The sequence below is a fragment of the Vanessa atalanta genome, chromosome 1 (genome assembly GCF_905147765.1).
Source record: "Vanessa atalanta chromosome 1, ilVanAtal1.2, whole genome shotgun sequence".
Classification (NCBI taxonomy): Eukaryota; Metazoa; Arthropoda; class Insecta; order Lepidoptera; family Nymphalidae; genus Vanessa; species Vanessa atalanta.
Window position 1 is genome coordinate 9064011 of NC_061871.1, and position 14861 is coordinate 9078871.

At 31.3% G+C, this 14861-nt stretch overlaps 1 protein-coding gene across 1 annotated transcript in view; it reads right to left on the reverse strand.

Annotated features, from left to right (window-relative positions):
* LOC125065964 (tyrosine-protein kinase Dnt) overlaps positions 1 to 6687 on the reverse strand; it is a 51604-nt gene extending 44917 nt beyond the window's left edge. Inside the window, exon 1 of the mRNA XM_047673829.1 lies at positions 6460 to 6687. Coding sequence (XP_047529785.1) covers positions 6460 to 6568 — 109 coding nt within the window. The 5' untranslated portion in view covers positions 6569 to 6687. The remainder of the gene's footprint in view (positions 1 to 6459) is intronic.
* Positions 6688 to 14861: the final 8174 nt, after the last annotated feature.

The window sequence follows — 14861 nt, forward strand, 5'->3', positions numbered from 1 at the left end:
CTGCTACTACTTTCTCTCCCTTTCTTACTCGCTCTCTCTGCTTCTCTTTCTCTCTCTCTCTGTCTCTTTCTGTCATGTCAGATATAAGAATTAGATTACTAAATTTTGCGCTTGGTTTGAACGGTTCCTAGATTGACCAGGGGCTTTAAAACTTAGATGGGTACCTTACTTATACTCACATAAAATAAATAACCATTGTTAAAACAATAATTATACCTGGTGGTATGGTGAAGACCCATCTCGGTAGGTACCACCCACTAATCACGTATTCTACCGTCAGATAGCAATACTTAGTAATATTGTGTTCCAGTTCTATGGGTTAGTGCGCCAGAGAAACTATGTGTACAGGTACAAGGCACATAAACACTTAGTTCCTTTCAGCGACAAAGTCTATGGGCGATGCTAATCCATTACTATCAAGGAGACCATTTTCCTCTGTATAAAAAGACGTGCAATGCAAATTCGAGACAAATATCTAGTGTGCTACTAACTTTAACCCAGAAATTCTAGAACTTTCGCAATTTATTCTTATACAAGTTACCAGTATTGCGAAAGTTACTTGTAGTTTTATGGATACCGCCCTCGATAAGGTTTCTAGTGTTTGGTCGTATTATTACAAGCGCAACAAGTAGCGTATTTTCAGGAGGGGGAAATAGCCGGATAACCTAATACGTTACTTGATAAGATATTCATTTATTCAAACTTAAATTGATTAAAACGTATTAATACTTACGAGAATTGTCGGATGATTTTGAAAGCCCATTTGCATGGATTTTGTTTTGTAAAAGTCATTTTTACTAGATTTTTACTGTCACCATCTAATGTCGTTCTAACCGATTTTGGTAACGGCGTCCAGCCAACTACTTAGGACATATTATTGTGCACAAGTGCAAAGTGCACAAACATGGGTGCACTCTCTATGCCCTCAGTTTCATAATCCAATGGGACGGCAAATCTGGAAGGAGTTCAGTCGCAGGACCAGCGGCTTTACGTGCTTTCCGAATCACGCTTGTGTAAACATTTCCAGACTCCGGGTTGCTACTGAGACTTTTTCGGCATAAAAATCTTATAACTAGTTTTCGGCCCGACCTGGGCTTGAACCGGGATCTGTTTCCATGTATAGTCACTAGATCAACGAGACATTTAAGAGGTGTGCGTAATAATTAAGCATAATCGAAAACAAATATGGTAGTTTGCCAAACACTTACTTTAATTTATTGCCTTGCCTATTGTAGCTTGTCTGCCATGCCTTGTTGTAGTTTCCTCTTCAATTTATGAAATAATAATCGTACCATTCAGGTAGCTGCCTATAGGCCAACTATTCTATAACTAAAATTCTTTAGCCCGTCTGGGTAGGTACTATCCATTCATCATATATATATATTCTACCACCAAACAGCAACACTTTGTATTGTTTTGTTCCGGTTAGAGTGGCGAATACGCCAGTGTAACTACAGGCACAAGGGACATAATCAGTTAGTATCCAAGGTTAGTGACGCATTGAAGAGGTAAAGAATGATTAAAATTCTTACAGCGTCAATGTCTATGGACAGTGGTGACCATTTACTATCTGGTGACCCATTTTCCCTTTCGCCTACCATAACAAAAAACAATTCTAAGAATTTCTTGTATTATGTATGTACAAGTACGTGTAAGATAAAAAAATCTCTAATTCAATTGGACAGATTAAAATTTGCTAAGTTTATTGAAGATGCTCTATCCACCAACTCTATTTCTAATTCCTGTTATATCGCTTTTAATTAATATTTAGAATAAGACGCAGTTACAAGCAATACAAGAAAATATAAATTAAAACCACCCAATACGGTTTATACTCGTACAAGTAATAAGTAATAATAAAAGCAGTAAAAAGGAAACGACTATAAAATATTTGAAAACATGATAAATTTAACGAGTTACAAAACAGCTGCACGGAAGACCTATAAATTACTATGAAGTACATTTATAGCCCTTACATTATAAATTAGGTACACATCTACTTATACCTTTAAGCCATTATTACATTTAGAACCTGACTTTCTTGAAGTAGCACTAAGCCAATGGGACATCGTTGGTTTAGTGGCGAGGGTATAAGGCTGCAGATCAAGGACTGGTATTAAATCTCGAGTAATAAAAAAATCTCAGTAGCAACCCGGTGTTAAGTATTTGATTGTGTCATACTTGTGCGCTACAGAAAAAGCGTATGGTCGAGTCCATTATTTCACTCTGTGTTCGTGTTGGATTTCCATCCCATCAGATTATGTATAGAGGAATAAACGCGGGTTTGTATTATTCCATCTTCGAAGTTAAATTCACGTGACACGTGATTGCATTATAAACATTTTAATTTTTATTTAATTCCAAGTAGTAATTCTAATTCACAAAAATATAAATATGTATACAATCAATAATTTATTTTTATTTAAAAAAGGAACGCAGACTGGCTGTAAAGCTACCTCGTCGTAAATGGTTACCCGCAAATTTTATCTGCAAAATTGAAGTTAGTTGAAGGTATTAGTGTTTTTTAGATCTCGGCTAACGCTGGTTGGTTAAACGTAAATTTGAAATGAAAATATGAAATAAATCTCGATTTTTCCACGTGAAAATTAAATATAGGATAACAGTTCGTTAACCACGATTTGTTTACGAATCTAAAACGCGCCGTATTAAAATCTTTTATTGATGGATGCAAATTTATAGTCTACATGCAAGATGGACTATAGTATTTCTAACAATAAAATTATTGAAAACTTTGTATTTTATTGTATGATGACTCTGGAATTGTAGTCTGTTGCCCAAATACGTTTTTCATCATTACTACATATGTGTGAATGTTTGTTAGTGAGTATAGCACCCCTCGCTGGCGTCCCGCGATAAGACTCGACTGAATTGATGTTTGAACTGTCATTAATCCAGCGCCCGACAGATGTCGCTTCAGTCTATTATTTTTGACTCATACACTGTCATTTGTCGTTAGAATGCTTTGTAATTAAGTTATCGTATTGTTGAGCGCGAATGTATTGTGGATAGAATGTGTCGATATTAAGCGACGCTAACTAAGTATTTTATATGCTAAATTTGTAGTTTTAAATATACTAGTTTCCATCTTCAGCTTCACCCGAGTTTGATTAAGGAAGGCAAGTGTAAGGAACTATATTATACCTTTTCTTCATCCCTAACAATGTCTAAGCATAATTTAATATTTATCAGTTAACAAGAAAACAAACACAATTTCGGATTTTTATGTTAGTTTCGATGACGTACTCGACGACAAAGGAAGATAAATTTTTCTTTGCAAACCTTCTTAAAAGTATCTTTGCTCATTAACAGGATATCCATGAGTTGTTACAGTACTATAAAAAAAAAAAAAAGAAAACAAAATACGTTTATTTTTTCCTCACATTCGTTCTAGACGGGTAAATTTCATTTAGTTCATAGAATTTAATATTCATATCCAACTTTCGGCAATCGCTTGAGAATACACTTCGGAAAGTTCTTGTACGTTTCAAATTATGCTTTAGCGTCAGTATTGTAGACTACTAAATTTATGAATCGATTCCATGTTCTAGAGGTTAAATTGCATAAATTGATGAAGATTGAATGTACATTTTCACTTGCTATAACTTTATTATTACTTTTAAATTTATATTAAAATTAAATTAGGAATTCATTTTCTAGAATAGGTAACACATATTTTCTTATCTAAGCAGATCAGAGGAACATACTTATATATTTTCAGGACTTCAAAAACAAAGACTTTAAATTCACAAAATAGTAGAAAACCATCCTATCATATTTTAATGCCAAACCACTCTACTCACATAAATACTCAGTATATTTGTGTTTCGTTTCGGAAGGGACTCAGCCAGTGTACCTATAGGAAAAGGTTACTTACATCTTAGTCCTCAAGATTGGCGTATGGGTGTTGTTAGGAATGGCTAATATTTCTGACTGCGCTAATGTCTATGGGCGATGGTAACCACTTAACACTAGGTAACCCATTAGCGTCAACGCACACCTAATTAATACAAAAAAAAAATCCCTACGATGACATTGAGTCAATTTTGTAGGTGTTTTATTCGCATAAATTTAACTGTTGACAATCCATTACATGTTTTTGCTTTCGTCTCATATTATTTATTTCGACATTATAGTTTATAGCAGGCTCAGTATGCATTGCGCGGTGGCAAGTTTCTTTTATCTCTAATAAGATCCCAATTCGAATGTCGCGGGCTCCCTAAAGTAATAAACTACTAGTGCGCAGTGCCCACTTCTCCATTGTTTATGGCGGCACGATATTACGTTGTTATAAATGACTTTAGTCTCAAAGATTTTACTTTTACGGGCTAGCTTAGAAAATTCTCCTATAAAGTTAAAGTTTCTTTTTGTGTTATACAGTGAATGGATTCAAGTAAATTTAATATTAAAAAAAAAAAAACAACTAATATTATTTATGCAATTTAAAAGTCCAAGTTAGAACTAATTTTAGGTAATATCTGAAAATAAATCTTGTTTAAGAATGTATGTACAAGTTCTGCTTAAGCTTAAATATAAATTACTCAAAGGATGAACAAGAAGTGATATTTGCTTGTTTACAATATAATAATAAAAAAGTAAAGAATACTAACATTAAAATAAAACTTACTAAAATACTAGTATATAATGCAGTTATGACGTATCGTGAAACATTGGAGATACGTCCAATTGCGTATAGGAAATACGTCGAATTTGTAGAACAAATATAAATGGTTGAGGGTAGATCAGGGGTAGATAATTACATTTTTTTGATCTTCGAAAACGGGGGATGACGTCAGTATCGAGCTATTGTCGTGTAGGTGTTTTGATAGTGTCAAGGATATACGACGCGCAGATATATCATTGTTTGGTTGCGTTTACTTGACCATAGAGGAATGCAGCTTCAAGCTATTGAGTATTTTTTGTGTAGTAGCTAAGCTAACAGATAAATGTGAAACTTAATGGTAAGTTTTCACCAGTTCCCAAACATTGGTGCTCTAAGAAATATTTTATTTTCCCACAAAAGAGTTACTAAGAGTAAGAGTATACAGCCAGTAACTCTCAGAAGTCGGTAGATGCAGAAACAAATGTAAGAACCTAAATCTTCTTCGATATTATAGAATACATATGTTAAATTCGCATTTTTATTTACAAGCTTCTCAGATCTTGTAAGCCGACTTAGAACTAACAGTCATCCTACAAAGAATTATAGTAGTTGTTCTAGTTCCGATAACAATAAATCCTAAGATAATAAATATTCTATCCATGATTGATTCCAGATACTAAAAGTCCTCAATGGTTAACTGTATGAACATGTTTTGTATACAAAAGCTTATGTTAAAAAAGGTGTTATCAAATTAATTTATTCTTCCATTCCCAAAACAAATTCCAAGAAATATTTTATTATCATATTCGATTAAATTATTTTGGGTATCTATGACTCAGTCCTATTCGAATTATCCCTATAAATTTTGTTTTCTTTCTCCATTATTTATCACCTGCATTACATTAATAATAAATACAAAAATATATATTGATAATTTAGCTATTTAGTTTAGCTTACCCATATAGGGTACGCTAAACTCCTCAACACACATTCTGCCACCAAGCAGCAATACTTACTAACTTTATGTTCCAGGCACAACGGGTATTACTTACGAGTAGTTCTCAAGGACTCATTGGCGATGTAAGAAATGGTTATTTTTTCTTACTATGAATAGTATTAACCACGAACAATCAGTTAAATTAAAAAAAAAACAATGCAATATAAATTAAATAAATCCCCAAACATAAAAGTATCTTTATTAATCTAATTAATTTTTAGAATAACTCCTAATTTAGATTCCATTTTACGAAATACATCACATCTTCGTCTGAACTAAAGGTTATTAAGAGGTTTCGTTAAATTTGAAAATTCCATACAAATTTATCAATGACTTACTATGTTTGTAATAAAACAATAATATTTTCAAAACAAGAGGCGGTCGTAAATCTATTTATAGACATTTATGAGCAAGCAATTTACCATTTACTAACATTATGTGAATACTATGTACAATAAGCATAATATAAGACGTCTAAAAGTTATGGTAGGTAACCTAAAAAAAAAAATTATTAAAGTATGTAGGTACATACTTTAATAATTTTTTTTTAAAAATATTAATGGGTAAATTTATAATAATTGTACGTATACGTTAAAGCGACACTTGATTTTGCTTCATAAAGTATGTATATGTAAATCTCAATTTATTATATTAATTATTTTCAATTTCAATGTTTGATTCTCCTGGGATGCATGCGAGCAGAATATGTATACTTATATATTGTTTTATGTTATTATTAACAAGATTCTACATTTTTTTTATATTTACTATAAGACAAATATCACTATTACATCGTAAATTTGCATACTTCGAAAATGAAAATGTTCAACGTAAAACTTACCTAACAATTTCATAACTTCAGCCTGGCTGATGAGCACGTTGAGATGGCCCGTTGCCAGGGGCAACGCGAGCCAGACCGCCCAAGCGATAACGAGCCTTTTCGACGCCATTACAAATAATTCACTGTTCGATCATTTCAGTTTCACTCGTGAATACATTGTTACACTGTCCACGATTATTGATAACTATGTCCAACCCATTTTGTATAATATTTATGAAACAAAATACACGACGGTTTTTTTTATTCAGCCTAGAAACATTAAAATATATATATATATATATTAAAAGTTATATTTTATATGTAATTAAAAATACTAATGTTAAAAAAATAAAGAAAAGATTTTTTTTTAATTAAAAAATTACATAAGCCTTTGATTTAATATTTTAAGAAAATGTAAAACACAAACACAAATCAAATTGAAAAATAAAATATATAAAAGATAATTGTATCAAAATTTGAAAATCAAACTATCAAATCTAGCGACGCGGAAATTCGAATTCGGAATCGTTCGGAAGTTAAAACACGGAACACAGTTACGCATTGGGCGCCATACCGCGCCGCACTGCCGTGTCGTTCGGATATCGCGAGCCAACAAGTTACTCGCTGACATGCGCGCTTAACCCCAGCCCTCACACTGAAGTGTCATATGCAATGGACCACTACACTATATCTAGTGTAAACAGATAGACACTATCTTATAGTTTTGTTAGTCTTTCTAAGGACGAGTTCATATAAAATTAATTATGGTTTCATTTTGAATAAAAGATTTAGTGTAGCAATTTAAAAAAATATATTAAAAAAAAAGTAGCAAAATTGTTCATGCATCTCTGTTATACCAACTCGGATTTAGGATTTTAACTGCATTATTTATTTATTTTTTTAAATCTTTTGTAATAAAATAACTGTGTAAGGGTTTTATTAACATGTAAGCCTTTAATATCAACAAATAACGATTAGTGATATAAAATTGCTGTAAATGAAACTAAATATATAAAATAACACATTTCAATTGCTATGAAGTAATTAAAAATGTGCAATAGTAATGACTTATGGTGTGAGAGAGATCATAATTCGTGTCAGTAAAAACCACCACAATCAAAAACCTTCACAGTATTTATTATTTTATATTTGTAGCAATTAAAGGGTAATTATACCCTTTTTAATATAAAATGGCAGATACTATAATACTCATTCGAAACGAAAACATTTACTTGTAGTAAAATAAATATTATTATCTACAAAGCCAGTCGTATTACGACTCTTTCAATTGGAGTGAAAGTGCGTTAAAAATTGAAAGGCTTTCCAGCGACGCCCAAAGAGAATTAATTGAGTTTGTCTCAAGGGAGTGGTGTTTCCGTTTTGCATTAGGCCCATTCGCGCATCACTAATCAAATTATTTTCTCTTTAGCTCGAATATCATGTGAAAATATATTTATGTTTCCAATTTGTTTTTCATTGACATATTTTATATCAAGCCGTTTTCGACTTTGTATAGTGTGTGTTAATATAGCAAGTTTAATAGCTGGTTTGTACGGGTTCAAACAAAGGATCTTTGGAATATTAGATCTATAAGTAATAAAATCTAACCTTACCATCTTACATTTAATTAAACTAAAATAAAAGTTTGTAAAAATTAAATACACACACACTACACACATCTGCTAATGCGGTTGGTATTCCGTTAATATATTCAAGTTCCATTCAAAATGCATCAGAATTCAGACGGTTACATCATTGGCTCAGTGTGTAGAATTACAAACGATTGTATCTTACGAGAACACAGATATACGATGGCCCAGCGGCTATAGCACGTGAATCTTTATGATTGCGGTTCTAAGCCCAGCGAGCACTACTGAACTTAAATCTGCTTAATTTGTGTTTATAAATCATATATAACCTACATATGCCATATGAAAATCTGCTATAGGTATCCACCTACTCGAATTGGAGAAGCGTGGTGGACTAAGTTCCGAACTTTCTCCTCATAAAGGAGTAGAGCCTAACAGTGGAACCAACAAATCCAGGCGGGCGTGCACAAATCCCTACCAGCAAGCAACATAGCATGGATTTGACTCACAGTTTAATAGTTCGACATAAAATTCTAACATTAAATCAGTGAGATATAAAAATATATCTAATGTTCGGATAGTTCAAGATTATAGTTGTAGTTCTGTATTAACACAGATACAAAATATATGGTCTTGAAGTATAAGCACATAGGATTAATCCATTAACCAATACAGAATGTTTCGTTTATTGTTAACAAAGTAAAGTATATTTTCATTTACCTAATACATCAAACAAGTTTCTCGTTGCGATTACCCGCCTGTGGCGAATGTATAAATAATTAAGTACACGATGGCACTGATGGATGAACTAGCTTAATAAACGGGAATTTACCGTTTCATTATCCGTTTTACACTACACTACAGGCAGTTAATGAGATGAAGGCAACAATGGTTTTCGTTCAGAAATCTTTTAGTGAAATTAAATCTTGTTATTTTCTAAAGAAATCTGCTTTATTTTTATTAATGTGTTGTATGATAATTTTCTTGTTTTATTTCTGAACGTGCATGGGTTGTAATGTGGATTGCGTCTTCGTTTTATTTCGTTCTCTAAAAACTTTAAGGATAGAACACTTGCGCGACCAAGCGAAGGGATGCGACGTAGTTATTTATAAAGCTTCGGTCATACGTATGCATCTAAGCGATTGCGAAATTATTTTACGTCGTTATTATTCTTCATAGATTTTGCATCTACAAGTATCTATATTTTAACGGTTATAAGAGACGAAAGTCTTGTTGATTTTTATACTATTTCATTGAAATTTGATTTTTCGATCTTTGAAAATTACATTTAATTTATAATAATAAATAGAGAAATTTTATAATTTCTAATTGAAAAAGCTGTTAAACTAATATATCTACCTATAACTTACACCATTATGCAACGTGTCTTGGAAAAGGTTTTATTAATAGCTGCATTTCGCAGTTTCATAATATTTACTACAGAGAGATCTGAGTTCACACATCATTCAAGTAAAATATTTTTGTTACTTGTATAAAATATAGTGATCTTAGATGTATAGATAATCTAGATTCGCAGTTTTGACACGGCTGACAATTAAACCAATACCATTTTATAGGTTTTTCTGTAAGTAAACGGTCATGCCTAGTAAAGCATCTAAAACCGTAGGTACTTTGCTCGATTTCTTTCCTCGTGTCCGATTGCTGATTGATCGATCCATACTTCCAGCGACTTATGAAGTCGAGACTTATGAGTGTGGGGATAAAGTAAGCACCTGTATTTGCGCGTACATTTGTACCTTATAATAAACTTTGCGATGGTTGGCACGTCCTCAAAATTTGTTGCTGGTGACCAAAATTTGATCAAACACATTAAGATATTAAGACAATACTAAATATTGCTGTTTGGCGGTATAGTATCTAATGATTGGTCGGAACCTACCCAGACAAGCTTACACAAAGCCCTACCACTAAGTAAAGACTAAAATTATATTAATAATTTGTTAAATCATATATTAATATATGACCATAACCATTAAATAAACAAAACATCTACATCCTACATTCCTAGCAAATTAATTGAATGTTTAAAACCAACTTCATTTGTAAATAAATTAAAATGAGTGCGACGATACAAATCTGAGTGATTTCTGAACTTATAAAAGTTAATTTTTCTTAGTAAGGATTTCTTGCCCGTGTTGATTATATAAATAAAATTAATTCAAACACAACGGCAGTGATAGATGAACTTGTCATGCACTTAGATATCTACAGTATTCATTCAATTTTTTACTCGAAATTCAAATTTTATGCTATAATAATGTGATATTTTCTTATATTAAATTTAAGATTTAGAATATGTAATAATTTATTGCATACGTTTTGGAAAACACGTTTCTTCAATTGATTCCGATATAATAAGATATTTGAAGAAATGAAAATCAAAAAGTCTTAATTGCGTAGTTACATACTACGGTAACTGTACCTTTCGTTTCCAAATCAATAATATGAAGCTTGTTAGTCTTTTGATATGAAATTGTTTCTATTGGCGCACCTTGGAGCTTAGAACGACTCGTACAGCGTGTATCATAAGACGCAAGATGCCACATGCTGCACACACTCTTATGCTGCCATGTCCCCTTCTTTATCAGACCTACTAATCAAGAAAAATTAAATAAGACCTTATACGCTAAAAATTTTCGAATCGTTTTAGCTGCAGACCTTGACAAAAAAGTATATTTCCTCACTCGATAAATATTCAGAGAATGATAAGTAAATAGGCGTTAGTCGTAAAAAAAATCGAAATTCGAAGCTCAATACGGAATACAATACGCGCATTTTTTTGTGTTCTTGTTCAATATGCAAATGTTCTTTTTTCAAATTATGTTATAATTATAGATAATTAATAAAAGAGAATAATTTAAAACGTTGCAACGCAAACACCTTTTGAGAAAGCATCGAATGAATACTGTTTTATTCATGTTATTATACTGGCACATTTCAAACACTCTCTTGCAATTCATATTGAATTCAAGTCCCTCATAAACATAATTACTACCATATTTTGTATTATGTAGACCCGCATAGGATGCACCTATATTTAGGGATACCATGAGATAAACTCTTCGTGGATTTTATATATTTATTTTGTTGCTTTATTTGCTTTAATTGTTTTGAAACGTGTAGTGCTCAAGCAGCTTAATGATGATTCTAGTTTCTTATTAAATCCAATTCGAATATTTTATAGTGACTATGATGTTATTATGTAATAATATTTATTGATATTTCTTGTATTTTCAAATTATTTAATGTTGACGCTTATATTTTATATTAGGCTTGCGTATTCTAATGAAAAATGATTTTTGGTTACCGTGATAGGACTCTTCAAAATAAATGGTAACCCTATTTACGCTTTAAAGCGCGCTCTGACGGAAAATTGTAGAAACTCACACGGGCGTGGAGTATGCACGTCGTCGCAAACTTTCCGCTTGCTTATTTTTTTTATTTTTGAAAAAGGAACGTCTATTGAATAATGAAGTTGTGATGCTGAGTTTCGCGCTCGACTGGCTACGAATTTTTCGAATTCAGAATAGTTATTTTTATTACGCCATATTTTAATGTTAGACCAAGTAAACGCGATATTATGGTAGAGGACACGAATAAAACTTTCTAAACATACGATTCGTATAAACACTCGATAAACAACAACTTTTGAAATTATTAAACTCAGATATATAAATTCTAACAATATTACTTAAAAGGCAATCCCTAACTATCACTGTATAACTTAATCTTTAAAAACTTGATATTTAAAGAAAAATCCATCTTTTGTGAAAAAAAAATTGCGAAATTTTATCTTAAATGATACTTATTCATGAACGTTATAGGATTAGATGAATAAGTACCCACACACTTCTATTGCATTTAGATGTACGATTTATAATGCTATTTTTATGTATCGTATTCAGTTCAAGATAAATTAATTACCTGTATCATAAAATTATAATAATGGATATATTTTAATTATAAACAAGAAGATACAAATCAATAATTTTGATTATGATGCTGTCTGGAAATAAAAATACGCAGGTATATCAAACTGCTAAATTCAAACATTTAAGATAAAATACACCAAAGGCAAGGACAACACGACTGCGAATATTATAGGACAAAGTAAATCTATGTATAATTTTGACAATATAAATTACGCCTCGGTGAGTATTGATTATATTCAAATAAAAAGTTCTATTTGAATATACTTCCATATAAAACCTTATTGTAACAATCTTATTATTGAATACATACTTTTTTATTATTGTTCACTCGTAAAACAATGTTCATATCGAATAAAACGAAGCCACAAGCCATGCAATTTGCTTTGTGACCGTTACGTTGGACAATATTGAGCTTGTTCCCGTTTTTTGCACTCTGTGACTTTTAATAAACGCTTATTTATGTCAGCTTTAAGTACTTAAGCATCTGTGTTGCAGACTATGAGTGTAATATATTTTTATTATACGTCAGATATAGTTATTATTCAAACTATAACCTACATAATATAAAATTTTATTGAGTTCTATAAAATGTTTTCATCGATATTACACAGATATAGCTTTATTGTATATATTTTTACATAGAATCTATTTATATAAAAATATACTGATTTCAGCACGATTTCACACATACTTATGTAGGAAAATAATTTACAAACAAATTTAAGTAAGCATTGCAACGCATACTGCTAGCATTCAATTCTGATTATCGAACTCGTATAGACGTCAAAGGCCTGAAGTAAAATTATTGCAATAATTAGAAAAATAGTAATAGTAAGTCTTTTTTTTAAATCACTTTTAGTTATCCTCACTTATTTTTGGTTAACGACTATTTTGGTTGAGTAAAGTAGAGCAATTTTACGATGTACAAAATACCGACTATAATTGAAACTGTTTTCGCTTGTATATAAGTTACCATTCCTTACAATCACAACCGATAACGTGTTAAGCATACAGCCATAGTGTGTGTGATTATAAAATTAGCTTGGGACACAGAGATAGTTTTGGTAATGTTATATTCTTAATGTTAAAAATACTATTTACATAATTCCATCGTAATCATAACGTTTGTATCATATTCCGCAAATATTATGACATGATTCACGATTCGTTGTATGCTCAACTTAGCTGTTTGCATAGTCTACGCAAACACGCTCTTACAATATCGGAAATCTTTATGATAATCTCCGATGAGATTTATTCAGAGCGGATGAGGACTAAGACTGTTTATAGAATTCATGTTACGATATTTTTATAATATGATCCAACGTCGTTTACGTTCTCACGAACACACCGATGTTAAATGGTTATTACTTTTTCGTTCTTAAGCTGTACAAGATTGTCTTAGTTATGCCCCGTGGGATGAGATGGTTTATTTGGAAAAATTATAACTGTTTCTTTTTAATAATCCGACATTTGCAAAAGTAATCTTGTGGAATCTGTTCTAAAACTTTCTTGTATTTTCTTTTGAACACAAAAATAATTAATCATCGAAATAGGTGGGCCTAGTAGAGTATTATTCGCTTATTATATGTCTCTATCTTATTATATAATCCTACAAAATTGAAAATTTTGATTATTTGTTCATAGATGTCAACAAAAAGCAACATTAACAACCTGTTAATTTCCCACTGAAATTTTGGAGCATATTCCACTACGCTGCTCCAATGCGGGTTGGTGGATACACATGTGTCAGAAATTCTTTGAAATTGCAAGATTCCTTACGATGTTTTCCTTCACCGTCGAGCAGGAGATGAATTATAAAAACAAATTAAGCACATGAAAATACAGTAGTGCTTGCTTGGGTTTGAACCCGTAATCATCGGTTAAGATGCACGCGTTGTAACAAATAGGCCATCTCGGCTCACGTCAATTATAATAATTATTTAGAATCAGCCCTGTACGTGTAGTCTTATCCTCTTTAGCAAAAATAGATTGAAATCGGATTACGGGGTAAAAATTATAAAAGAACACCTTAACCCTCAATCGGGCAGAACTAAAAATCTGGTTTTCTTTTCTTAGGAATATCTTCTTGGGTCATGTTAAATATTCTGACGAATTGAGAACTTCTTTGCTTTTAATGTTCGTTGATCATGGTAAAAATGATTTTATTCACAAATAATTATCAGAACAGTTTGCTAGATCGACTGTCCTTAATTCCTTAAGGATGTCAGTTTAAAATTATGTAATTCATTAGTATAAAGAATAAAATATCTAAAGCTAAAATAATTACCCAATCTATTTCATAATTACTGAGATTAGCGCATTCAACCACATAGACTATTAAGCTTAATATGATAAATAGATTAAATTTTTTATTATACTAGTATAAAACATTGTATGCTAGTGCATACAATGTTTTATATTTTATGTAAAGGTGGGAAATTCTTTTAAACTTATTACATTTGATAAATCGCGATACAAAAAAAAATATCTATACTATTTAACACTATTCCTTTATTAGCAGCTGTAAGTATTGCATAATATCGCTTTTAAATATACTACAATACATTAATAACAATAATAATAGTAATAATATATTTAATATAATTAATTTTATCCATTCTCAAGAGTCTCAATAAATTTTAGATATTGCTTCATTACACGAATTAGTGTACGTCATCTTTCAGTAATGTATAATTCATGTTTTCACTTCATCTTCTTTAAAAGCGAATATTTCACAAATTTTCATTTTCAATCTCATAATTTAACATAATAGAATTTAAACAAAATCTTTAATATTATTTCCATTTCACTCCGATGATATTGCAATCCAAATACATTATCTAATATTTCACCAGGCCTGGGCAAATATTAGTCATAG